The sequence below is a fragment of the Notolepis coatsorum genome (assembly GCF_963971535.1).
Source record: "Notolepis coatsorum genome assembly, chromosome: 16".
NCBI lineage: Eukaryota > Metazoa > Chordata > Actinopteri > Aulopiformes > Paralepididae > Notolepis > Notolepis coatsorum.
In genome coordinates, this window is record NC_140180.1 from 16832454 (window position 1) to 16858509 (window position 26056).

The following is a 26056-nucleotide window of genomic DNA, read 5'->3' on the forward strand; positions in this document are numbered from 1 at the left end:
AAGAAAAAAGGTTAAAAAATAAATTAAAAAAGTGCAATTTCTTTTAATTATTTTTCTTTCTTTTACTGTATCTCTTGTGAATCGATACTCTGTAGTACAGACGTGTTTCGGTAAGTACCTTTAAAAGTACCAAATTCGGTACCCATCCCTAATAAGCAATGACGTTATAGTTTAAAGCTAAACTATACGTTTTTCTCTCTTGTTAGAAGAGGGATAACTTCTTCAGTTAGATTTGATTTGATCTTTATTTATCTTGAACATTTTCAACCATAAACACACATTTGTAATAACACAACATTTATAAAAACGAAATAAAATACAAATACATTTAAATATATCTTCCTATGGAGGGAATAATCAACATAGCTCAAGACAAATGGTTTTGTTCGAGAAGGGACAGAAAGAAGCAAAGCTTATCTGGTCCTGCCCCTTACAATATCATATTAATATGTAATAAGTTATCTATCAATATATAGTTAACTAACGGAATAGATAGTGTGGGATAAAATCAATCAATTTATGTCCCTAGATACATGTATTAATGTATTCCTATTATCAGGTCTCAGCCTGTAGTTATTTTAGCATGTCTGTGGCCTGACTGAGGTGTCACAATCTATTTGTTACCGGAAGGGTCAGTGCAGCTGTTGGTAAAAAGCCACACAGCCCCAAGAACTGATGAGGTGACGGGTTTGGCTGACCACTGACAGGGAGCATTGTCAGGATCTAGAATAATGTATAATACCTATGAATCAATCCATTTGGTTATTGTAAGAACCATAAGATATCTACAAATGTGTGTACCATTAAAATGTGTTATTATGATATGGTATTAAAACAGGCCTATGTGTCACCATGACCCCAGCTGTCTGAAACTACCAGGAGACAGATGTAATTCTAGACCCTTGTCATTTCAACTGTTTACCTTATATAGACATTGTTTAAAGTCCAGAACCTTTCTTCATGCTAATTTGGAAGGAAGGCACCTCATTCGCTCAGAACACCAACCACCTGACTATAAAAATGACAATGTGATTCGGATCGGGAGACTTCTGCTCGGCCTTCACCAAAGCTAAGTTGGAACTCTCCACTCTCAGCTGTTTGTGTAAATACTCTGTAATATTGAATATTCACTCTGTAATAAATATTTGATTGCTAACACCCTCTCCTCATCTTTCAAGGTCAATAAAAGAATATGCCTTATCAGATGGTGACCCTGACGTGATTGACCTTGACGTTAAGGACGGACGAAGGGCAACTGGCAAACACTCGTAGAACGGATCCATTTAAAAACGGTGAGCCAGAGCCTGTTTAAACTCAAAATCTGCATAGATTAACTATTGTACATTATAATCTACGAGTGTTGGTCAGAGGCCCTGTCCGTGGGGTGATTTCTATAATTGGCTTAAGCAAAATGGACATATCAGCAAAGGAGTGAATAGACAATATTACAACCCCGGGTTTTCTTATTTTCTATTTTTAAGTCCTGTCGAAGGCCTGCAGCAGTACAATTAAGAAATCTCTCCAGAGGTCTATAGGAAAAGACCATAGTGTAACCCGGTAACCCAAGACCTCACGGAGGCCTGGCTCTATACAGGGACTAGAACCCTGGTAGGAGGAGACCATAGTCAGTGTAAACCGGTAACCCAAAGACCCTCAGGGCCTGGCTGTAATACAGGGACTTGAACCCTGGCCAGAGTTTATTAGGTAGACAAAAAAAATAGGATTGCTGTTCTGGAATGCGTTGGAATTACGAGCAGATTACGAGCGAGCGATTGATCTGCCTCGCTTAGTCCTGTATTAGTCTCTAAATTGCGTCAGCCAACAATCCTAGTCGGCAAAGTAAACTTAGTCGATTAAAAAGGTTAGTTGATAATCTTGATAATCTTAACTGCATGACTTGTGTAAACAGAGAGTAATTGGGTAGGTATTATTATATGTTCTGATGGTGTGACCAATGGCTCAGAAGCAGTGGTTTTTAAACCTAACAGTGTCTATGCCTTGAAAACTCATGGAGTTCTCAAGATCAGGTTACATTGCAGTGATTAGGGAAGGGTGGGTTAAAAGACAAATCTCAACAAGAAAGACTGGATGAAATAGACATTCTTGATGTATTTGATTCTATCAAATATTAGAGAAGAAGTCAAAAGCATTCAGAGGTTTCAAGATTTACACAGGGGAAAGGGGGGAATAGCATAGGCTTGACTGGCGAATTGGCATAAGTTGTTGTCTTTTCTAACAAGCAAGCACACACACACACCCACACCCACACACACACACACACACACACACACACACACACACACACACACACACACACACACACACACACACACACACACACACACACACACACACACACACACACACACACACACACACACACACACACACACACACACACACACAGGGCATTATTGCCCTTAGCCTATAGTGCAAACAGATTACATATAGGAACACACATCTATAGCATGACAGTGAGATTCACATGATTCTGGAATGCATGGTGAGTGTGAATAAATGTGGAAATTGTTTTTGTCTAGCCTGTGTTTGAATAGAAGATCCCGGGAACAATTTAGTCGTGATGTAAAAAAGCTCCTTAGTTAATTGAATAGCCACTAATCACACCTTGTTTTATTAGTTATTTTGAGCATGGCTCAGTGCAGTATGTCACTCACCTCAGACACCTCACACCTCCCCTGTATTCTTCAAAATCACCCTTTCACAATCGGTGTAAGCGATGTTAATATGGACTTCTGTTATGTGTGAGTCAATGATCACACCCGGGTTGTACCAAAACGTACATACATGTCCAAAACACTCGCTTGTTAAGAGTCCACACAACTGTTCGCTTGCGTATATACAACAACAACATAACTTCCGGTGCCCGTCGTAACTTTTCACGCTGTCACACTTTATTCTTCAAACGTACTTCCACTCTGACACAAGGCAGCCAAACCGGAGTTTAGCTTTGCTAAATTGAGCACACATCAAGCTTCCGGTTTAACAAAGTAAAAGTCCCATAGAAAATTACACCGTATAACTAAAACATTGGAAATCCAATTTCCTTTATAAAATTATAATTAGGAAACGAAATTGGATCCTTTACAGTCTGTAAATAACATGTGTTTGTGAATGGTTGTGCTAATGAGTAATGGCATTAACGATTCTCCTTTTTCGCTGGTCCCATCACTCAAAACATTTATTTCCGTCGTTTTCCAATCGCCCCCTCGCAACAGGAGGTGTGTTTTGGTTGTATTTGTGGACGTCAGACGCAGCTGTCGTCGGCCACAGCGCCTCTAGCTAAAACAGAAGTCACATTTAGCTTTTTATTTTTTAAACTATATTTAATCGCATCTGGAGGATGGGGTGTTCTGCCGCAGCGTCTGCCCCCCCGTGCCAAACAAGCAGGCTAACTGCGCCAATATATGATACGTGGAAACATAATCAGAGTGGACCATTCGCGCGAATATCATCCGAGTTTAAGAGAGGGGATCGGGGTCCGGCTAACCAGAATAACACACACTAACAACTGCCTCTCGCAACTACAATTAAGAATTTATTTAGCCTTTTAAATGTTAAATAACCTCCTCTTCCGCGGTACTACGATAAGCGATGTGTGGCTAAATCTTTCATTATCAAGAACTTCCTAGAAATCTGTGACAGATGCGCACCGAAATACTGCATGTGTGGATTATAGAATGCCCTGAATGTAACCAGCGTGCAAGGGTGTGAAGTGAATGGGTCGGTCACGTGTGAGGAGCAAGTTGTGGTTTCTAAAGAGAAGGACAATCATCTCTCCTAACCAAATGGATGAAACCTTATTATTATTTATATAACAAAATAATTGCTCTTTTCAGGTCATACTGGACAAAATAAAGAACTGAAATAATATGAATACCTTTTCTGTATTAGAATCCAGCTTTAGAATATATATTTGTGTCCAATGTAATATGAATGGTAAATTATTATATCATAAGCATCTTATGTCACCATAAATCAAGCCAAACCATATGTTTTAGGAATAAAATTGTTTAAAGTTATTTCAACACTGCAATCAAAATGTCAAATTTGAATACATTTATGGTCCCACCATTAGATTGATTGATTGATTGAAAACTTTATTAACAGATTGCAGAATGGGTACAGTATAGTACAGCTCAATACATACAATTGTTAAGGGGATGCAGACCAGAGAAAGACTTTCGTCTTGTTTACATCAGGGTCCCCCAGATTAGATTAGATTAGATTATACTTTATTGTCATTATATATGCATACAAAATTCTGACTCAAACTTAAGGTGCAGTAATAAAATCACACAAAATAGGACATTAGTCATGCTGTGCTGAATAAACTCAATAACCCTTAGTTAATTTAATAGACTTTTAAGGCTGTTTGTTTATCACTTATCACAATAAAATACATGTACTTTACGGTAAAATGCTTGCCCCGGAGAGAGTGCTTTTTACAGTATAGAAAACAGTGAATAGAAAAGGAATGCCGTAAATCCTCTAATAGTGGAGAGGACGGGCCTCTTTGATAAATACAGACAAAATAAATATAGGCCGGCTTCCAATACAAGGTTGCATGATCATGCCGTGATACAGAATGAGATAAACTCTTGGAAAATTCAGGTCAAGCACTGACTCTCTCTATCGTTCCCACTACACTCTGACCACATTAACGGGTTTCCCTACTCTCCAACTTCAGTGTGTGAATTACGTTAATCAATATTTAAATAATGTTAGTCTAAATAAATGAAATTAAGGCCTGCCTCTTATATAAGCCTCTAAAGGCCTGGTTCTCTTTGCAGCTGAGGTAAATACAAGACCCATCCAATATTAGAGAAGATACGGTATATTATACAATACAACATGCAATCTGAAGTATGACTTAAAATCTAAATACAGTGAGGTACAATTATGCAGACAATACAAAACTTTAAGGTAAGGTGCAAATGGGTTATGAATATAGTACAAATCTCTTCAATAATAGATAAATAAAATGTAGTGTTAAAGTGCTTAAAGTTAGTGTTAAGGTGAGTGTTTGTTTAAAAGAGGGCCTGGGAAATTAATAGAAGTTTAAAGGACAAAAGATAGACGTGTAGAATAACTACTTCCCAAAAATAATAGATTGTCCAAACGTCAAGTTCCAATACACTATCCTCGCGCCTGTGTGTCTCTCTAGCTCTGAGCAGACAAATAGACGTAAGGCATTCTGGAACTTGTATTTCTACCAACTAATGTGACGATGGACGTAAATAATAGTATCTCTTGGCTTTAATGTAATGTAAATGTAAACAATAATCGATATTAACATATAAAATATAATTCATTAATCTGGCCTATTAAGTTACAACCAATAGAAGCACAACTTTGATGGGTGGATTGATTGATTGAGTATTGACTGCTGACTTGATGAATGGGGTGTCTGATTGATAAATGGATGAGTGGGTGACAATTGAGTGACAGAAAGTAATTGAGTATATTTTTAGATCAACTGAGTAAGTAGTGCATTGCGAATAAGTGATTTACATCATAATTTATATATTGACGGCTTCCTGTTGTACTGATTAGATGCTGTCATTCTTTGCATAGTTAAATCTCATTATGAAGTGTTCAACCCGGTTGACACGGAATGACAGCTCTGGGGGACTATTGATAAGGGATGTATGAATATGATGGACTACAATGGAAGTAGTCAGTTGTTGTCCTGCCTCTCTCTCGCTTGCCCTGCATGTTCAAACCATCTCAGGGATGGACGCGTTATGTTGTCAGACGGTACCGCTTTGATTCAACATTTTCTTTCTACCAAAAAACGAATGTCCTTTCAAGGGAACAATTATCAAGACGTTTTGTCTGGACGAGTCCAAAAATTCAACGCAATGACTACAGTGGAGCTAGGATTTTCTGGTGAAAAGATGGCCGCCGGCAACCAAATTCAAGTTAAAGGGGCGTGTTTAGCCTCTATTCTGGCCGGAAAAGATCCAAACTAACCTACCTGTACTGGTTCATCAAAAACTCTCCTACCCATACTGGCCCATCCTAACTTACCTATACTGGTCCAATTGTTCATAAAACAACAGGGTAAAAGAGGGGTTCTGATTAGGGGGTAAATACTGTAAGTCAACATTAGCATAGGTGTTTGTGTTTAAGACTGGTTGACAGCAGCAGCTGACCAGTGTCCAGGGACCTGGTCTCCTTTAGATTAGACCATGCTGGTAGTCATGGCACGATCGATGTCACTCTCTTTTGGGGAAAAGGTATACTGCAGTTGAATTTAGGTTTTTCATGGATCGGGTAATCAATCAAAAAGTGCATCCTATCATCCTGTCCTATAATTCCATATCTTAAGACTTGGTTCCGATACAAATTAGAAGACAGATAAAATAATTGATATTACCTAATTTTGGCCAAAATTAAGTTATTTTAATTAAAACCGGTATTGCGATGCTTGGAAAGACAATACATTTAAAATAAGATAAAACCACAGGGATAATTTGGAATGAATAAATAGCTTAAGTATCTTTCATTTAGGTTTAAATAATAAGGTCATCACGAAAGGGGGGTAAACCCTGAATTACCTTATTGTGCTCCGTTTTGTCTGTCTGTTTGTTTCTTTAAGTGAGTCATTAATAAGTGTTTCAATGTGTATCTTATTTGTTTTGTTCCTTCTGCTTTTGAAAAATTGAGGAAGCTTGAAAGTAAAGAGTGTGAGGAGAGTATGGTAGGAATATAGAAACCTTTGTAGCACCTTTTTACATTTGTTTATTGATAGGTTCAAGTAGGAGAACGATTAGAATAATATTAACAATAATAATTTGACATGGTTGTTCCGTTACCGCGCAGTTTAGATTAAATTCTCGGGTTACTGTGTTCAGTGGGAGTAAATTTAAGGTAAATTTAAAGGGGGGGGGGATTCCAGGGACAGATACTAAATTAGATTAATTTAGAAAATTAAGAATATATAGACAGAGAATGCCACAATAGGAGACTTTATGGAAAATAGTTCCTACTTCACTATATTTACTAGACTTATAGATTGGTTTAGTACTCAACAAAATAATGAACAAGTTCAGAGGTCAATCCTGAATGGTTCTAGAATATAATCAAATTAGCTGAGGAGCCACTATACCTGCCCAGAGGAAAAGGACCAAGAAACGTTTGGTTGCTCCATTGCTAGTGTCATCACACATCTAGAACATTTGGCTCACCGGAGGGAGAAGAATCCGATACATGTTACAGCCACAGCCAGGCTCTCTCCCTCTCTCTCTCCCCTGTCTGGCAGCAGTCTCCACGCCCTTATATGGGCAGCTTCCTGTCCCTCCTTCTCCACGCCATCTACCTGGTCAACCTACACACCTGAGGCTCATCAGATCATCACCGAGGCTGGATATGAGGCCTGTGCCCCTGCCACTCCCCATCCGAGGGAGGCTTCACCACCGTGGATCACACAAACCGCGGACTACTCTTCACTCGTGGACGTCTCCAGCCTGGACACAGCCCGGTGTCACATGGAGTGACCTCCTTGCTATACATTCAGCATGAAGCAGCGGCGAATACATGACGGGGGAAAAGATGTTGTCTCCCGCAGATTGCAGACTTGGGAAAGGAGTATGGTATGAGTAAGAGCGGCCACAACACATGCTAGACTGTGAAAAGAACAATGTTGACCACTTTTGATATAGACAATTCATCACCAGTGACCCTTGGACCCTTCATCACCAGTAAACCTTGGACCCTCAACTACATTGCAGGAGTTACATACAGTATATATGTTATCAACAGCAGAAGACTATACTATAACAAGGAGATCATAGGATTTATTTCATTTATAAAAATGTCTCTGCCCCTGGAATCCGATATAAGGTTTGATATGTTATATGAATTAAACTGACGCAACCAGTTATGATATGAGTTATATACGTTATATTATCAGTACATAGGTAAGCAGATGTAGTCTATTTATGCCTTTTCATTTAAATTTGGAAACAGATATCACTGTTGCATACAAAGGTTTACATCGATTGAAAGTGAGTATGAAAAGTATGAAAGTGAACCAGATGGGAAGTCAATAAAGACTCCGGAACATTTTTCCACCCCAGGCTTGCCCTACTGGTAAAATGAAAGGAATTTTTGAGTGAATGAAAGTTCTCCTCATATTGATTGTCATTGCTATATTTTGATTCACCACGCAAAAGGGGGGTGGTATTTTATTTCAATACATAACTATGAGGGTCCCCGTTTTTCCATTCCCTTTTCCTTGATGATTTATAGAGCCAGTGTTTATTTCCTTGTATTATGGATGTGTTATACAACTGTACTATTGATGCTCTTATTGTGTACTATTGATGCTCTTATTGTTCAGTTTTATGCCTTATGTTCTACTGCTTATGCAGTCTCACCCTTTGTGTATTCTGAGGAATACGATCGCTAAGGCCAGTGGGATGGTGAGTAAGAGTTTCCCCTGCAAAAGTAACGACTGGTCGCAGGGGTTTTCGCGCTCATACAAAGGGTTGGAGGTTTTTTTCATATCATTATGGTTGGTGTTCTGAGAGTTTTGGTCATTTTGTTTTATATCTTTAGGTTGTTCACATCATTAATGATGTGAAAGGGGGGATTGTGGGATAAAATCAATCAATTTATGTCCCTAGATACATGTATTAATGTATTCCTATTATCAGGTCTCAGCCTGTAGTTATTTTAGCATGTCTGTGGCCTGACTGAGGTGTCACAATCTATTTGTTACCGGAAGGGTCAGTGCAGCTGTTGGTAAAAAGCCACACAGCCCCAAGAACTGATGAGGTGACGGGTTTGGCTGACCACTGACAGGGAGCATTGTCAGGATCTAGAATAATGTATAATACCTATGAATCAATCCATTTGGTTATTGTAAGAACCATAAGATATCTACAAATGTGTGTACCATTAAAATGTGTTATTATGATATGGTATTAAAACAGGCCTATGTGTCACCATGACCCCAGCTGTCTGAAACTACCAGGAGACAGATGTAATTCTAGACCCTTGTCATTTCAACTGTTTACCTTATATAGACATTGTTTAAAGTCCAGAACCTTTCTTCATGCTAATTTGGAAGGAAGGCACCTCATTCGCTCAGAACACCAACCACCTGACTATAAAAATGACAATGTGATTCGGATCGGGAGACTTCTGCTCGGCCTTCACCAAAGCTAAGTTGGAACTCTCCACTCTCAGCTGTTTGTGTAAATACTCTGTAATATTGAATATTCACTCTGTAATAAATATTTGATTGCTAACACCCTCTCCTCATCTTTCAAGGTCAATAAAAGAATATGCCTTATCAATAGTTAACTAATCAAAGTATCAGAATGTTTATAGAAATTCCTGCGGCCTGCGGGCCATCCTCTCCTCAGTCACGACTCACGAGAGCACTCGCAAATTATGCTGCATGCATATCATTGTCAAACGGTGCACGTCTCGAGTCGTGCCACTGTCGGTCGCTTGGTTGACAGTGGCACGCACGAGACCACTGCACAAGACCTGCGATAATATCAGAATGTTTCATAAAAATTCCCGCGGTGGCCATACTCTCAGTGCACGTCTCATGATAGCTGTCGGTGGCTATACCAGTCATCAACACCGTAATGACCAAACGACCAGGATATTCTTCATAGCATTAACACATTTACTGACCCAGAAAATGTGTAGTTTGACATAGGGGTGGACGGTATAAACGCTATGAATTTGCGCTATGGTATGGATTTTGACTATACCTTGTATTGATTGATTGATTGATTGAAAAGTTTATTAACAGATTGCAGAATGGGTACAGTACAGTACATCTCAATACATACAATTGTTAAGGGGATGCAGACCAGAGAAAGACTTTCGTCTTGTTTCCACCAGGGTCCCCCATTTTCAATTCATCATAACATATATGACATACATGACATACAGATAGACAGTACTGCTACATCTATACATTTATGACATATCAGATTTGCAAATACAGTACTGTTTGTGATACAAAAGTGTCCAGAAAAGGAGTGTATATACATTTGGCGTAGAAACTGTACATTGGAGGAGGTTGGTGGGGTGGGGTTGGGTGGGTTGGGTGAGGGCTGTACATTGGAGGTGGGGGGGGGGGGGGGGTTGGGTAGGGGACACACACACATTTTACACTGTACATTGGAATATTGACAAAGCCTTACTTGGTCATTTACTGTACAACTAGGTTAGGACATTTGTAGGGGCCAGTTTCGAATTGCAGTCTCACGTAGGTGTTTTTTGAGAGTGTTTTCGAAGGTGGGTAGTGATTCACATTCCTTTACAGCTTTAGGCAGGGCGTTCCACATTGATGTGGCATAATTGCGAAACGTGTTTAGTCCCTTGTTTGAGCCGAATCTGGGTTTTACATGATTTGTGGAGCTCCCTCTGGTGTTGTGATCGTGGTATTCACTGACCTTTGGGAAGTATTTTGACATGTACATGGGTACCTTGGTCGCGTAGTGTATCTTGTAGACCAGGCCCATTGCAAGTTGCTGTACTCTGTCGTCTACTCTAAGCCATCCTAGGTTGTCAAAGTGGGCAGGGGTGAGGTGGGTTCTAGGAGTCAGGTCAAGTAGTAGTCTGACTAGCTTGTTTTGAGATGTTTGTAATTTGTTTTTTAGTGCCTTTGAGGTGCTTTGGTACCATGAGGTGCAAGCATAGTCGTAGTACCCTTGAATGAGTGCTCCTGCTAGAGTCTTCAGGGTATTCTTGTTTACCAGAGAGGAGATCCGGTACAAGAATCGCGTTCGTTGGTTGACTTTTTTTATTACATTGGATGCCATTTTGTCACAGGAAAGATTAGCCTCTAGGATGGAACCCAGGTAGGTAATTTCATCTTTCCTTGTGATAATATTGTCACCCACTGTAACCGAGAAGCCGTCGGTCTTGCTGAGTTTGTTATTTGAACCGAAGAGAATGGACTCTGTTTTGCCCATGTGTAATGATAGTTTGTTGTCGGCGAGCCATATGCAGATTTTGCCTAGTTCCGAGCTGAGGGCTTTTTCAACCTGTAACTTGTTCTTGTCAGAGACCAGCAGGGCTGAGTCGTCCGCAAACAGGAACAAGTTGCAGTCACAAGCTGACGACATGTCATTTGCATAAATTAGGAATAGTAGCGGTCCTAGTATGCTTCCTTGTGGAACACCACAGCTCACTGTGAGGGGGGGGGATAGGGTACCGTTTACTTCCACCATCTGTTCCCTTCCCTCCAGGTAGGATTGTATCCAGCTCACTGATAAACTACCGGTAGAGCAACTCTAAAATAGCAATGACGTCATGTAACCACAGCCAGGGCGTGACTATTTCACTCGTATTTGCCCCCAAAAATAGATAGAATTAGTCATAATAGATGTGCGAACTGGAAAAAGTTATTTATGAGCACAGAGGCTTCACGCAGTGGGCGTGTCAACGTGCAATTGTCATTTCATAATACACAGAAGCAATAGCTCTTCCACCCTGCGTTTGAAGGCTGCATGTGACAACTTCTCTCGCAAGTCACTCAGTTTCTATGTGTAATGTAAACTGCAATGAGTCCAATGGTCTAACATGCTTTGCATCCTCGCCATTCTGGAATGCCCACACCGCGCTAAAACCTTATGTAATGTTAACTGTCGATGTACTATCGTCAGCAAGCTAATGTTAGCTGGCTCCACTAGCAGCCTGTCGATGTACTAGCCTCAGCAAGCTAACGTTAGCTCCACTCTAGCAGCCTCCTCCCTCCCTCTCTCTCTCTCTGCTAACAATCCTGATTCGATTCTTGAACCTATTTAATTAAAAAGGAAGATATTGATGGACATTAGCTATAGTATATCTCAGCAGCTGTAACAGAATAACAGTGTTTTACCCCTTCAGAAGCATTTATATAGACATTTTGAGATAAGTTAATATACCGTGATATATACCGTTACCATATATGCTTCAAATTATACCATGATATAAATTTTAGACCATACCGTCCAGCCCTAGTTTGACACCAAAATTGATCTATGTTCAACATTCTAACAACAAACCCTAACCCAATGTTCGACACATTTGTACCACATGCACAAACCTGCTTGATTATTGCCCCAAATAGCATGCAAGTTGGACAATGTCTGGAAAGAAGAGGCTTGTGGGTACCTATAAAACCAATGTTCACTCTGATATATTCATGTGAACAGCCAAGGGACCTTTTGGAAGATGAGCATGGCAGTTTTTTCTAGGTGAAAATTTAACATAATTTTGAATCATTGCCTATTAAAACCCCCTTCCCAACAGTTGGGCTTAATGAAAATGATACAAATGGAAAGCTTAGCTTCTCTAGTTTACAGGGATACCAATACCTTTGTGTTCGCTCAAATATTGAGCGTGCTATGGACCAAGATATTTATTAATGGGCAGAACCTTGATTTTACATGGCGGCCATCTTGAAATCCATCATGATGACGTGGCCCCTACCCCAAAATGAAAGCTATGGTGATGGGGAACACGTGGAAAAAATGTGGTGCTTTTGTCCGGCGCGTCCAAATTTTTTTGCTAAGCCACCGCACTACATATAGATGCCTGTCCCAAATAGGCAGGGTGAGTTCAGTGATTGAAGCATATTATAATAATATTATTAATTAATAAAATAATTGCTATAGTGGTTTTCTCAAACTCAAAATTGCTTTACACCAAGGATGGTGGAAGGAAGTATCCAACGATGTTCATTGCTAAGCATAATAATAACAATAATAATGAATAATACAAAATAACAGAATAATGAAGATTATGTAACAATGTAACATCTGCCAAAGTTCACAGTGAAACATAAAGTCAAAATATGCATCGCTCTTGATAAATAACAGGGCCTCCAATCAAAATCTTAGAATAAAATAATATTGCAAATGTCTTCAAATGTCCACTGCATTTGTGGACTGTCCAAACTTTATTTGTTTAGTCATGTAAATGCAACTTCATTATGACAAAATATTTGCTGTCTCCTTGGCTTTCCCTCATCCAGCTGTCTGTAAAATATAAATATATCTAAACAGAATAAAAAGAAAATAAGAAAAGGCTTTCCCCAGACTATCCCAAAGATTGAAACTGTCCATTGAGATCACATTCCTATTTCCAGCTAGTTTCCCATAAATGAGCATTTTCAATGAAATCTGAAATTAAAACATTGTTCACATCCAGTATATGCTCAAAATGCTTTCATATCATCATCAACATTTATTTAAGTATTGGGGGGGACGATTGCAAGTGGGCCCTCATTCTAAATGTTGCAGCGATTACAAAATAGGCAATGATTAAACATAAATAAATATGCTTAAAACAATAGAATTAGGCAACAATAAAAACATTAAAAAAACTGAAATACAAGCAAAACACAGATAAAAAAAAAAGAAGATCTGTTAAAACAGTTACACAATGAACTAGGGAGGTTTGAGATCATGGCCCCAAGGTCAGAGAAGCGTTCCAGGAAGTTGGTGCACTACAGAGAAACGCTGACTCTCCAAGTATGGTTGTCAATATTCCAATGTACAGTTTTGCTTGTACAGTGTTTCCCCCCCCCCCCCCACCTTTATTGGACATAATCCCATACCATAAATAATAATAATATATTGTACAATTAAATTAATTAATAATGACTTAAGATAGAAGCTGAAGGTTATCTGAGTTGTGAAACATCACAAAGTAATTAAACAGGATTCATTTTAATCATGCCTGCAGCGGAGGAGCGCCAGGAGGCAGCCAAGACTAACTAGTAACAAAGAGTAACTAGTAACAAAGAGTAACTAGTAACAAAGAGTAACTAGTAACTAGTAACAAATAGTAACTAGTAACAAAGAGTAACTAGTAACAAAGAGTAACTAGTAACTAGTAACAAAGAGTAACTAGTAACAAAGAGTAACTAGTAACAAAATAACTAGTAACAAAGAGTAACGAGTAACTAGTAACAAAGAGTAACTAGTAACAAAGAGTAACTAGTAACTAGTAACAAAGAGTAACTAGTAACAAAGAGTAACTAGTAACTAGTAACAAAGAGTAACTAGTAACAAAGAGTAACTAAGAGTAACTAGTAACAAAGAGTAACTAGTAACTAGTAACAAAGAGTAACTAGTAACAAAGAGTAACTAGTAACCAAGAGTAACTAGTAACAAAGAGTAACTAGTAACAAAGAATAACTAGTAACAAAGAGTAACTAGTAACAAAGAGTAACTAGTAACTAGTAACAAAGAGTAACTAGTAACTAGTAACAAAGAGTAACTAGTAACAAATAATAACTAGTAACAAAGAGTAACTAGTAACTAGTAACAAAGGAAATAAAGAAAGGAATATTTGTCAAGTTCAAATGCTTTCTTTCAAGTAATTTTTCAGTATTTCATGGAGGAAGGAGGGAAGGGATGAATACATTTTTACTGAAGCAACTTCTTTTTTTTTATCCACTTTTTTCTCCTTTTTCTATTTTGCTCCCATCCCAATTTAGCCGCGCCAATTCTCCCCTCCCCTGTCTTGAACGTTGCTCGCATATGCCCCCCACTGGTCGGCTGTAGGGAGGATAGAAGCCTTGCATCACATGTCCCCTCCGATACATGTGGAGGCAGCCTGTCACATCTTTTCACCTGCCAGCGCGGACTCTCATTCGGCGAGGAGTAACGTGTGGGAGGCTCACACTACCCTGACATTTCCTGTCTCTGCTGTGCAGGCATCCCCCAACCGACCTGTAGGAGTCGCTGTCCACAACGTCCAGATTACCACCCATCGACTTCCACCCGCTAACTCTGCCAATTGAGTTAGTATGATGGCCGGCCCAAGCCGGAGGCAACGCTGAAAATTCCCTATGCGAGTGTGTACAATCTTTTTCATGTTTGCATTAGTGAAAAACTGCATATTACAGCGGCTCAGCTGACCCTCCCTAGATAGTTATGCAATTTATATACATTGAGCTAGTTTCCTTTCAACAGTACTTTCTTTCAAATATCAAATTAAAAGATTGCTCTGCTGCATAAATAACATTTAAGGAACAGTACTCATTGTTCTCACACAGTTAACAGGAATAGGCACTATCCACCAATTAAAATGTTAAAACGTAATGCTCTTCTCCAGAGTCAGACAAAAAGATAGATACCACGGAACTTATTTGCATATGTACTGGGAATGTACCCCAGTGGCAACATTTTGGGAGATGGTTGCTTCCAACCTCTCCGAAATATTTGAGACCAATGTACCATCTTGGCGGCACGGTGGTGTAGTGGTTAACACTGTCGCCTCACAGCAAGAAGGTCCAGGGTTCGATTCCCGCTTGGGGACCAGGTTTCCATGATGCCAGTTACCCAGGTGGGGTATCTCCCAGGCCTTTCTGTGTGGAGTTTGCATGTTCTCCCCGTGCTCGCAAGGGTTTCCCCCCCCGATAAGATAAACCCAATGGAAAAACATGCACAACAACAATAGATCGCTAACGCTGTGGCGTCCTTGACGAAGACGGACAGGAGCACTTGGATTGGTCCCCTGGCGCGGCTCACGTTGACGCCTGTCTGCTCCCGGCTGCCCTTGGGAGGGAACGACGACGGGATGGGTTAATCGCAGATACGAATCGCATTCATGCATCGCATGCGTGCCGAATGATGACCTCTGAGCAGGTCCTAAATTATTAATTATTTTTTACCTCATGCACCTGTTACACTCATGTTGAATGACATACTGTATCCAATCTGGGCTCAACAGTAATCAAGAAACGAGCATTACTGGCAGGGCTTACAGCTGCTAAACAGCTGGTGGCAATGCGTTGAAAGCCCCCCCATTCTCTCTCTCGTAGGGCATGGATACTAATGTACCTAGACATAGTCTATAGTATATCTGTGTGTGCTAAGCTAGGCTAGCTTGCAGCCGGATAGCTTTCTGCGGAACACACAGAGAGGAAATTGGTGTCTATCTTCTTGTCTGGCTTTGGAGGAGACGCTAAGGTAATTTCCCATAATGTTGGCGTGTTCCTTTAAAAGACATGTAAACTTTAGTAAAAAAAATAGACTCTTAGGCTGCTTCTCATTCACCTTTGTTCCCTTGTTGAAGTCAACTAACTTTGAACCTTTTCCAGCGAGGGAACGGTTATGACCATGCACTTTTTCAGCTCTGGCCTGTGTCGTTGTGCTGGTGAGATTAGGGTTCATAGTTCGACTGAGGTCAAGAGCAAGTTCAGGATGCAAAATCCCAGTGTTATTGGTCCGCCCAAGGCTAAGGCTGCATTGGTCCGTTGTGTCTGTCTCGTCTACGTCTGTTTGCATTTAATTCTCAATGAGGAGAATCCATTCGTTGGATAGGGTTGACTCTGTGTCCGTCTTCGCCAGATTTGTGTCCGTTTTGAAGGACAGAAAAGTTTGGAGAGGGTAAACTTTTGAAAATGTTACCATCCGCAAAGCTGTTGTTTCTGCAAAGGCACAATTATGTTTGATAAAAAGAAGAAGAAAAAAAACAAGGGAGAGTAATACCTTCCGTAAAAAAAGAAATCCTAAAACAGTCTCAGAACTCCAACATTTCAGGTCAGGGTCATGTATTCGGTGCCACATGACGTATATATCAGGCGGCAAGAACCTATGTACCAATATCATTTCTCTGTAATAACAAGGAACGTAGGGGTCTTGTGTACGTGAGGGGATGTGCAGTCCTGCGGTCTTGACACCCATGTGGGAAACAGGCCCGAGTCCCGCCTTAGCCAGACACATCCCCATGTAGACGTCATCGATGGGTAGAATCCTGATGGACGCAGACATTTTGTATATGAGCATGGCTGTATAGCCTGAGAGGAGGAAGCCCCCACCACCGCAATAAGGGGGGTATGAGTTGGACTCTTGTACCTGAACTGGGATATAGTACTTGCTCCCCGGCTCTCGGATAGGTCCCACGTACTGAATCAGGTGCCCAGTGAAGAGGTGCTTGCTGCCGTCATTGTCCTTGAGGCTCTGAAGGTACTCCACCATGTTGTCCGTGTTGGCGAAGATGTCATCGTCTCCGTTGAGGAGGAAACGGGCCTGGGGACAGTTCCTCTCCATCCACTCCAGGAAGAGCATCTGCTTCAGGGTGAGGTTGAAGAAGGAGTCTTGGAAGTCCCACTGCAGGATGTCGTTGTGCTCACGGTGCTCCAGTTCCAGGAGCCTGTTCAGTTTCTGCTTCTTGAATCCCGGGCTTGTCGTTCCCAAGATGAAGATCCTCCGGATCCACACGTTGTTGTGTAATCGCTCCTCTGCCCAGGTTTTTCGTAGGACTTCTCGCCGGTCGTAGTTCCTGGGGGAGCTCTTGATGAGCAACAGGAGGAAGACGTCTCCGGAGTTGTCCACTCCTCCGCATTTGCCAGGGACGTCTAGCAGCATGGGGAAATGGCGACAATGACAATAGTAGAGGAAGTCTTGGATGTTACCAGGGAGAGAGGAGAAACCAGAGACATTGGCTGCAGACAGGTTTTGCTGACAAGTTGGCCATGAGAACGCAAAGGAGCTGTCATTGTTTGGAGAACTCCTCTGATCGGTTGCCTCTCTTTTATTGGCCTGTATATGGAGGGTCACGTCATCATGGAAATCATCTTTCCTCAGAAGGACAACCAAGCATAGAAGTCCAATCAGCATCAGAGCCGTTGCCTCAAGTTTGCATTTAAATGTTCTTCTCATCCTTGTTGCTCTGCAATGACAAACCAGAACAACGTTTTCATATCAGCCGTCTACATTTAAATGTTCTTCTCATCCTTGTTGCTCTGCAATGACAAACCAGAACAACGTTTTCATATCAGCCGTCTACATTTAAATCTTCTTCTCATCCTTGTTGCTCTGCAATGACAAACCAGAACAACGTTTTCATATCAGCCGTCTACATTTAAATGTTCTTCTCATCCTTGTTGCTCTGCAATGACAAACCAAAACAACCTTTTCATATCAGCCGTCTACATTTAGAAATTATGTTGTAACTTTTAACATTTGTTATATATTTGATTACATGCATTGTCATATTAGGCCGTAAGGTGCAGGCATCGTTTCATCCCGTTCCCACCTCGGCGGACTACTAAATTTTCACTCTGGGTGAAAGATATATTGGTGTAGATTTAGGAATAAAAAGTCCTCCATTTACAATCCTGCCCGTTTTGCGCAGAATTTTAAAGTCGGGACTAGATCTTTCCTCACGAACGGATACTTGGTTACCACAGAGTTTTATTTGACGTAATTGGTGCAAGTTCGGTCACGTATCTTGCGCTCGACCAATAGCAGCTCTCTTTGTTGCGAGGATACGGGCGACGTCCGTTCAGAAACCTACCAGGCCAGAATCATACCATTGTGGAGATATACAAACATTGTTTAGAGATCAATTTGTGTCATAAATGTCATGATATATATCTTTATATCTGTATGTCGTGTATGTCATAAATGTCATGATGAACTTGTGCTGTTCAAGTTGGTCATGAGCAGTAAAACTCCTGTTTTTATACATAATCAGATTGTTTTTAGTAATACTGTGCACAAGCATTACACTAGAGTTGAACACTGAACTCTCCACGCACAAGCACACATGAGCACACACACAACACACACACTGTACACGCTCACACACTAGCAGCCACTTTAACATGAGCACACACACACTCATGCTGCACACGCTCACACTATGGACACTTTACAGAAGGAAAGGTCACTTTAAGAATGGTATAGCTTGAGATTGTATAATATTGCATTGTATAGCAGTGTACATAAAGACCCAAGGCCTCATCCGTAGCTAACAGTGTACTGCACTGCCACAGGACCTAGCATGTCCTACCATGCTCTGTAAATAACTCATGTACAGATACCGATATGCCTACTTTGTTTACTTGTTTATTGCACTATGTCGCTCTATTGGTTGGACTCTTATTATTATTACTTGTATTATGCACATCGTTGCGGGCGAGACCCCCCGCATTTCACTGTATACCTGTATGCCGTGACAAATTAAACTCTTGTATCTCTTGTATCTTGTATCTTGTATCTAGAGGTTCCAGTAGTGGGCAGCTTGAATTGCCAGGTCCTAGAACCAGTGCTTTGGGGAGATCTTTTATTTTTAGAGCATTAACTCTTTGGAATGGCCTGCCTCGGAACCTCTGCTGCATTTACAGTAGATTCACTTTTAAAAATAATCTTAAATTGTTTTTAAATAGTTTTTAACACTGTAAAGTATTTTTTTGTTTTTGTTTTACACTAATGTAATTTTAGCTATCTTAATTGTTACAGTAGTTTCATTATGCATTGTGTGTACTGACTTTTAATAATTTTGTTTTTGCAATAGTGATTGTTTTTGTATGTTTTTTTTGTGTGTGGACCCCAGGAAGACTAGCTGGTTGCTATCGCACCAGCTAATGGGGATCCCTAATAAAATAAAATCAAATAAAATCAAATTGAAAATGGGGGACCCTGATTAGATTAGATTGTACTTTATTGTCATTATAGGGGTGTAACGGTACACAGAAGCCACGGTTCGGTACGTACATCGGTATTGGGGTCACGGTTCGGTACGAGTTCGGTACAACAGAAAAAAATAAATATATATATATATTTTTAATCCTCTCTTTCTCCGATTTTTCTCTGTTTTCTCCCCGTTCCAATTTAGTCGTTGTGCCAATTCCCCCCCCCCCCCCCCCCCCCCCCCCCCCTACCTGGTTGTTGTGCGCATGTTCTGCTACTGGTCGGTACAAGGGAACCCTGAAGTCATCCGCACGCTTCCTCCGACACGCGCGGCGACAGCCAGTGACTCTTTTTTCACCTGGCAGCGAGGACTTTTTCTCGGAATCTGCCAGGGTGAGTGAGGGGCGGAGTTTAGTGATGTTTCGGAGGTGAAAGAAAGAGGTCTTGCAGAGGTGTTTGATGTGTGTATCATATGTGTGGGGGTCCATTTTCACGCCCAAGTTGGTGACAAGGGTGGAAAGGGGAATGTCCTGACCGGAGAAGGAGATGGTGGTGATGGTGGTTGACCGGACCTGGTGTGGGGTACCGATCAGCATGGCTTGTGTTTTGGAACTGTTGACCTGGAGAAACCTGTTGTTCATCCATGCCTTAGTCTCCTCCAGGCAAGCGGTCAGTGTGGGGGGTGATGAAGGTGATGATGGTGTGATCCAGATATATAACTGGGTGTCGTCAGCGTAGCAGTGGAACAACACACCGTGCCGGCCGATGATGCGTCCGAGGGGGAGCATGTACAGGGTGAACAGCAGGGGGCCGAGGACGGATCCCTGGGGGACACCGCAGGTGACGGGGTGGTTGGAGGATGTTGCGCCTCCAAGGGAGACACACTCAGTCCGACCAGCCAAGAGGGACTGGAATAAGCCAAGGGCTAGGTCGCGGAGTCCGACATTGGAGTGGAGACAGTCCAGTAGAATGGGATGATCCACCGTGTCGAAGGCTGCCGATAGGTCGAGAAGGACCAGAATGGATGGGGTTCCAGCATCCGCCGCCATCAGTAGATCGTTGGTTACCCTGACCAGGGCTGTCTCTGTACTGTGCGCGGAGCGGAAACCAGACTGGAACTTCTCGAAGATGTTGTTGTCTCTGAGGTGTGCTTGGAGCTGCTTCGCAACTACCTTCTCCAGCACCTTTTAAAGGAACGGGAGGTTGGAGATGGGCCGGTAGTTGACGAGGGCCTCTGGGCCTCTGAGGGTCTATCATTGTTTGTGTTTCATGTTCATCCCCTCTCTCTTCTCGCTAGAAACATCGACCCACTGACAACGCAACGCAGTGAATTGAAAAATTCACATGGCAACATAAATGCACCTAGCAACTACATTTAGTCAATCAGCGTCTTCAAATATGATGGTGTGAACAACCAGACTACTGCTCTACTGCTGGTGTGAACAACCAGGCTACTGCTCTACTGCTGGTGTGAACAACCAGACTACTGCTCTACTGCTGGTGTGAACAACCAGGCTACTGCTCTACTGCTGGTGTGAACAACCAGACTACTGCTCTACTGCTGGTGTGAACAACCAGGCTACTGCTCTACTGCTGGTGTGAACAACCAGACTACTGCTCTACTGCTGGTGTGAACAACCAGACTACTGCTCTACTGCTGGTGTGAACAACCAGACGTACTGCTCGCACAATAAATTACATGGTGCTTCAGCGCTTTGGCCCTGGTCTGTTCCCGGCATTAGCCACCCTTCAATCTGATAAATAATTGTAGGCAACATTTCAAATTCTCCCCAGCTTCAACGCTTGGCCCTATCACCTCTAATAGTCAGGCAGGTTAATACTTGCACCATATTTTCCCCAAATTGACCCTGAAAATTTATGATTAGACACCAAAATTATGATCCTAAGTTACTTAGAAGCTGAGATATTGGTAGATATAGGTTTTTACATTGCAGCCATTTTGGATCTTCCAGTTGGTGTGTATGTATTTGCAGTGGCTTAGCAAAAAAGAATTGACGCGCCGGACAAAAGCACCACATTTTCCCCACGTGTTCCTCATCATCATAGCTTTCATTTTGGGGTAGGGGCCACGTCATCATGATGGATTTCAAGATGGCCGCCATGTAAAATCAAGGTTCTGCCCATTAATAAATATCTTGGTCCATAGCGCGCTCAATATTTGAGCGAACACAAAGGTATTGGTATCCCTGTAAACTAGAGAAGCTAAGCTTTCCATTGGTATCATTTTCATTAAGCCCAACTGTTGGGAAAGGGCTTTTAATGGGCAATGATTCAAAATTATGTAAAATTTTCGACCTAGAGAAAACTGCCATGCTCATCTTCCAAAAGGTCCCTTGGCTGTTCACATGATATATCAGAGTGAACATTGGTTTTATAGGTACCCACAAGCCTCCTCTTTCCAGACATACCCACTTTGTCCAACTTGCATGCTATTTAGGGCAATAATCAAGCAGGTTTGTGCATGTGGTACAAATGTGTCGAGCATTGGGTTAGGGTTTGTTGTTAGAATGTTGAACATAGAAGATAAATGTTGGTGTCAAACTACACATTTTCTGGGTCAATAAATGTGTTAATGCTATGAAGAATATCCTGGTCGTTTGGTCATTACGGTGTTGATGACCGGTATAGCCACCGACAGCTGTCATGAGACATGCACTGAGAGTATGGCCACGCGGGAATTTTTATGAAACATTCTGATATTTTCGCAGGTCTTGTGCAGTGGTCTCGTGCGCGCCACTGTCAACCAAGCGACCGACAGTGGCACGACTCGAGACGCGCACCGTTTGACAATGATATGCATGCATGCAGCATAATTTGCTAGTGCCCTTGTGAGTCGTGACTGAGGAGAGGATGGCCCGCAGGCCGCAGGAATTTCTATAAACATTCTGATACTTTGATTAGTTAACTATCTATTCCGTTAGTTAACTATGTATTGATAGATAACTTCTTACATATTAATATGATATTGTAAGGGGCAGGACCAGATAAGCTTAAGCTTTATCTTTGTAAAACAAAGATATCCAAATGGTTTATTTCTCTTCCACAGCGAAGTCTTTCTTTTTAAGTGGTCCTAAAGCTATTTTCCTAAATATTCACGGCACTACTACAAGGTAAGAAAACTGTATTTTCTTACCTTGTAGTAGTGACGTGAATATTTATATTTAAATAGTTTATATAAATATTTATATATTTATATAACTCGACACATTAAAATTCCTCCTCACCTGAAAGCCGTAAATAAACAGCAAAGCGGTCGGCAAGGCACCATGGTCTAGAAATGCAGGCTTCAATCTATGTTGTTAGTCTATCTGTTCAGTACTGCTCAGCACTGTTTCACGATGCACAATGAGCTCTTCTTCTTCTTCTTCTTATTGAAAGAGAATTGTTAAATATATATAGATGCACAAATGTTCTAGAATGTTTGATTATGACATCATACTGTGACATCACGAATGCTCTAGAATGTTTGACTATGACATCATACTGTGACATCACAAATGTTCTAGAATGTTTGACTATGACATCATACTGTGATATCACGCATGTTCTAGAAGGTTCTATTATGACAAATAATACGGTTCAATGACTATCTAAATCCAATCAATATTCCTAATGCCGTTTCAATGTAAGGTTATAAAAATAAACATATAAACATTCATATAATACAATAACCTAAATATATAGCTTTGGCTCCTCTACAATACGTTTACCTATACGATTTGACTTGATTCAACAACAAAGCAGTCAGGGCAATGGCAAGCCGAAAACGGTCGAAAGTGTAGTTATTTGAAGTTTGGATTTTTTCTTTTCACGACTGAGGTAGGTAGATAAAATGTTTAGAGACTAAAGTACTGAAAAAAGGTACCGTTGGGTACCGGTATCGATTCACAGGTACCGGTACCGTATCAGTTCAAATGTGAACGGTACCCATCCCTATTGCTTATGTCCAGAGATTCCACCTTTGATAACTAAAGTAATGACACTTGACTTACCGGTTATATGTTTTGCCTTTTTAAACATGTCCTTTATCGTGCTGTCCTCTGGCTGCGCTAAGCCAGGACAGCTGTCACGAGACGCGCACTGAGAGCTGGCCAGTATACCGCGGGAATCTTTATGAAACATTCTGATATTTTCGCGGGCACGAGACCACTGCACAAGACCCGCGAAAATATCTCCATAACAGTTAAATAAGCCTATACGGGCTAAAGAGTTATGATAATAATAATAAATGTAATGAGTGTTCCTAATAAAATGTCTATTCGATTAGCCACCCTTCAATCTGATAAATAATTGTAGGCAACATTTCAAATTCTCCCCAGCTTCAACGCTTGGCCCTATCACCTCTAATAGTCAGGCAGGTTAATACTTGCACCATATTTTCCCCAAATTGACCCTGAAAATTTATGATTAGACACCAAAATTATGATCCTAAGTTACTTAGAAGCTGAGATATTGGTAGATATAGGTTTTTACATTGCAGCCATTTTGGATCTTCCAGTTGGTGTGTATGTATTTGCAGTGGCTTAGCAAAAAAGAATTGACGCGCCGGACAAAAGCACCACATTTTTCCCACGTGTTCCTCATCATCATAGCTTTCATTTTGGGGTAGGGGCCACGTCATCATGATGGATTTCAAGATGGCCGCCATGTAAAATCAAGGTTCTGCCCATTAATAAATATCTTGGTCCATAGCGCGCTCAATATTTGAGCGAACACAAAGGTATTGGTATCCCTGTAAACTAGAGAAGCTAAGCTTTCCATTGGTATCATTTTCATTAAGCCCAACTGTTGGGAAAGGGGTTTTAATGGGCAATGATTCAAAATTATGTAAAATTTTCGACATAGAGAAAACTGCCATGCTCATCTTCCAAAAGGTCCCTTGGCTGTTCACATGATATATCAGAGTGAACATTGGTTTTATAGGTACCCACAAGCCTCCTCTTTCCAGACATACCCACTTTGTCCAACTTGCATGCTATTTAGGGCAATAATCAAGCAGGTTTGTGCATGTGGTACAAATGTGTCGAGCATTGGGTTAGGGTTTGTTGTTAGAATGTTGAACATAGAAGATAAATGTTGGTGTCAAACTACACATTTTCTGGGTCAATAAATGTGTTAATGCTATGAAGAATATCCTGGTCGTTTGGTCATTACGGTGTTGATGACCGGTATAGCCACCGACAGCTGTCATGAGACATGCACTGAGAGTATGGCCACGCGGGAATTTCTATGAAACATTCTGATATTTTCGCAGGTCTTGTGCAGTGGTCTCGTGCGCGCCACTGTCAACCAAGCGACCGACAGTGGCACGACTCGAGACGCGCACCGTTTGACAATGATATGCATGCATGCAGCATAATTTGCTAGTGCCCTTGTGAGTCGTGACTGAGGAGAGGATGGCCCGCAGGCCGCAGGAATTTCTATAAACATTCTGATACTTTGATTAGTTAACTATCTATTCCGTTAGTTAACTATGTATTGATAGATAACTTCTTACATATTAATATGATATTGTAAGGGGCAGGACCAGATAAGCTTAAGCTTTATCTTTGTAAAACAAAGATATCCAAATGGTTTATTTCTCTTCCACAGCGAAGTCTTTCTTTTTAAGTGGTCCTAAAGCTATTTTCCTAAATATTCACGTCACTACTACAAGGTAAGAAAACTGTATTTTCTTACCTTGTAGTAGTGACGTGAATATTTATATTTAAATAGTTTATATAAATATTTATATATTTATACAACTCGACACATGAAAATTCCTCCTCACCTGAAAGCCGTAAATAAACAGCAAAGCGGTCGGCAAGGCACCATGGTCTAGAAATGCAGGCTTCAATCTATGTTGTTAGTCTATCTGTTCAGTACTGCTCAGCACTGTTTCACGATGCACAATGAGCTCTTCTTCTTCTTCTTCTTATTTGAATTTCCGGCAGAGTAGACGCATCGAGGCGTATTACTGCCCTCCGCAATTCTTTTTATGGGCTCTTCTTCTTCTCCTTCTTCTCCTTCTTCACCTTCTTTTTCTTCTTCTACTGGACCCCGTCATCACCTACATTGTCCATTGGAGTGCAGCTACTGCTGCTACTTCCTGTCTGAGCCCCCCTCCGCGGGACCCACCTTGCCCCCTGCTATCTTATCCTGGGCTGCTTTGTCCCTCGCAGCCTTGTCCCTCGCAGCCCCCTCAGCCAATTCGCTATACACCACCTCCCAGTCCAGACCTTCCAATCCCAGATGTTGAACCGCTATCCTAACAATCATCTTCACCATCGCTGTTTTACCCTTAGCCTCTGCCATACCAGTAACTACCCCTGCCACGAAGGCCACAATACCTAATTTCTCCTCCCTTCCCCTCTCTACCTGCTCTACCCTCACTGCCAAATGCCCTCCTTCAACCCCCTGCACCCTTTCTTGGCTACCCTGTCCTGCCCTGCTAACCGCCCCAGCATACGTCAACTTACCCTCCCTTCTCTCTCTCCGATCCGCGACCTCCTTCATCATCACCTCGCACCCCCTAAACGCTACACTATGCTCCCCACCACAACTACAGCACTTCGGCTTCACTCCCTCTCCACACTTCCCATATTCATGTTCCCCGCCACACCTAGCGCACCTCAGCCCCTTCCTAC

General features: G+C 41.3%; 1 protein-coding gene across 1 annotated transcript in view; it reads right to left on the reverse strand.

Moving 5' to 3' along the window:
- The window catches only part of LOC311242905 (N-acetyllactosaminide beta-1,3-N-acetylglucosaminyltransferase 3-like), a gene marked incomplete at its 3' end in the record, with an annotated part of 35544 nt that overhangs the window by 4490 nt on the left and 4998 nt on the right, over nucleotides 1–26056 (reverse strand). Inside the window, exon 2 of the mRNA XM_084331970.1 lies at nucleotides 16482–17664. Coding sequence (XP_084188096.1) covers nucleotides 16482–17654 — 1173 coding nt within the window. The 5' untranslated portion in view covers nucleotides 17655–17664. The remainder of the gene's footprint in view (nucleotides 1–16481; nucleotides 17665–26056) is intronic.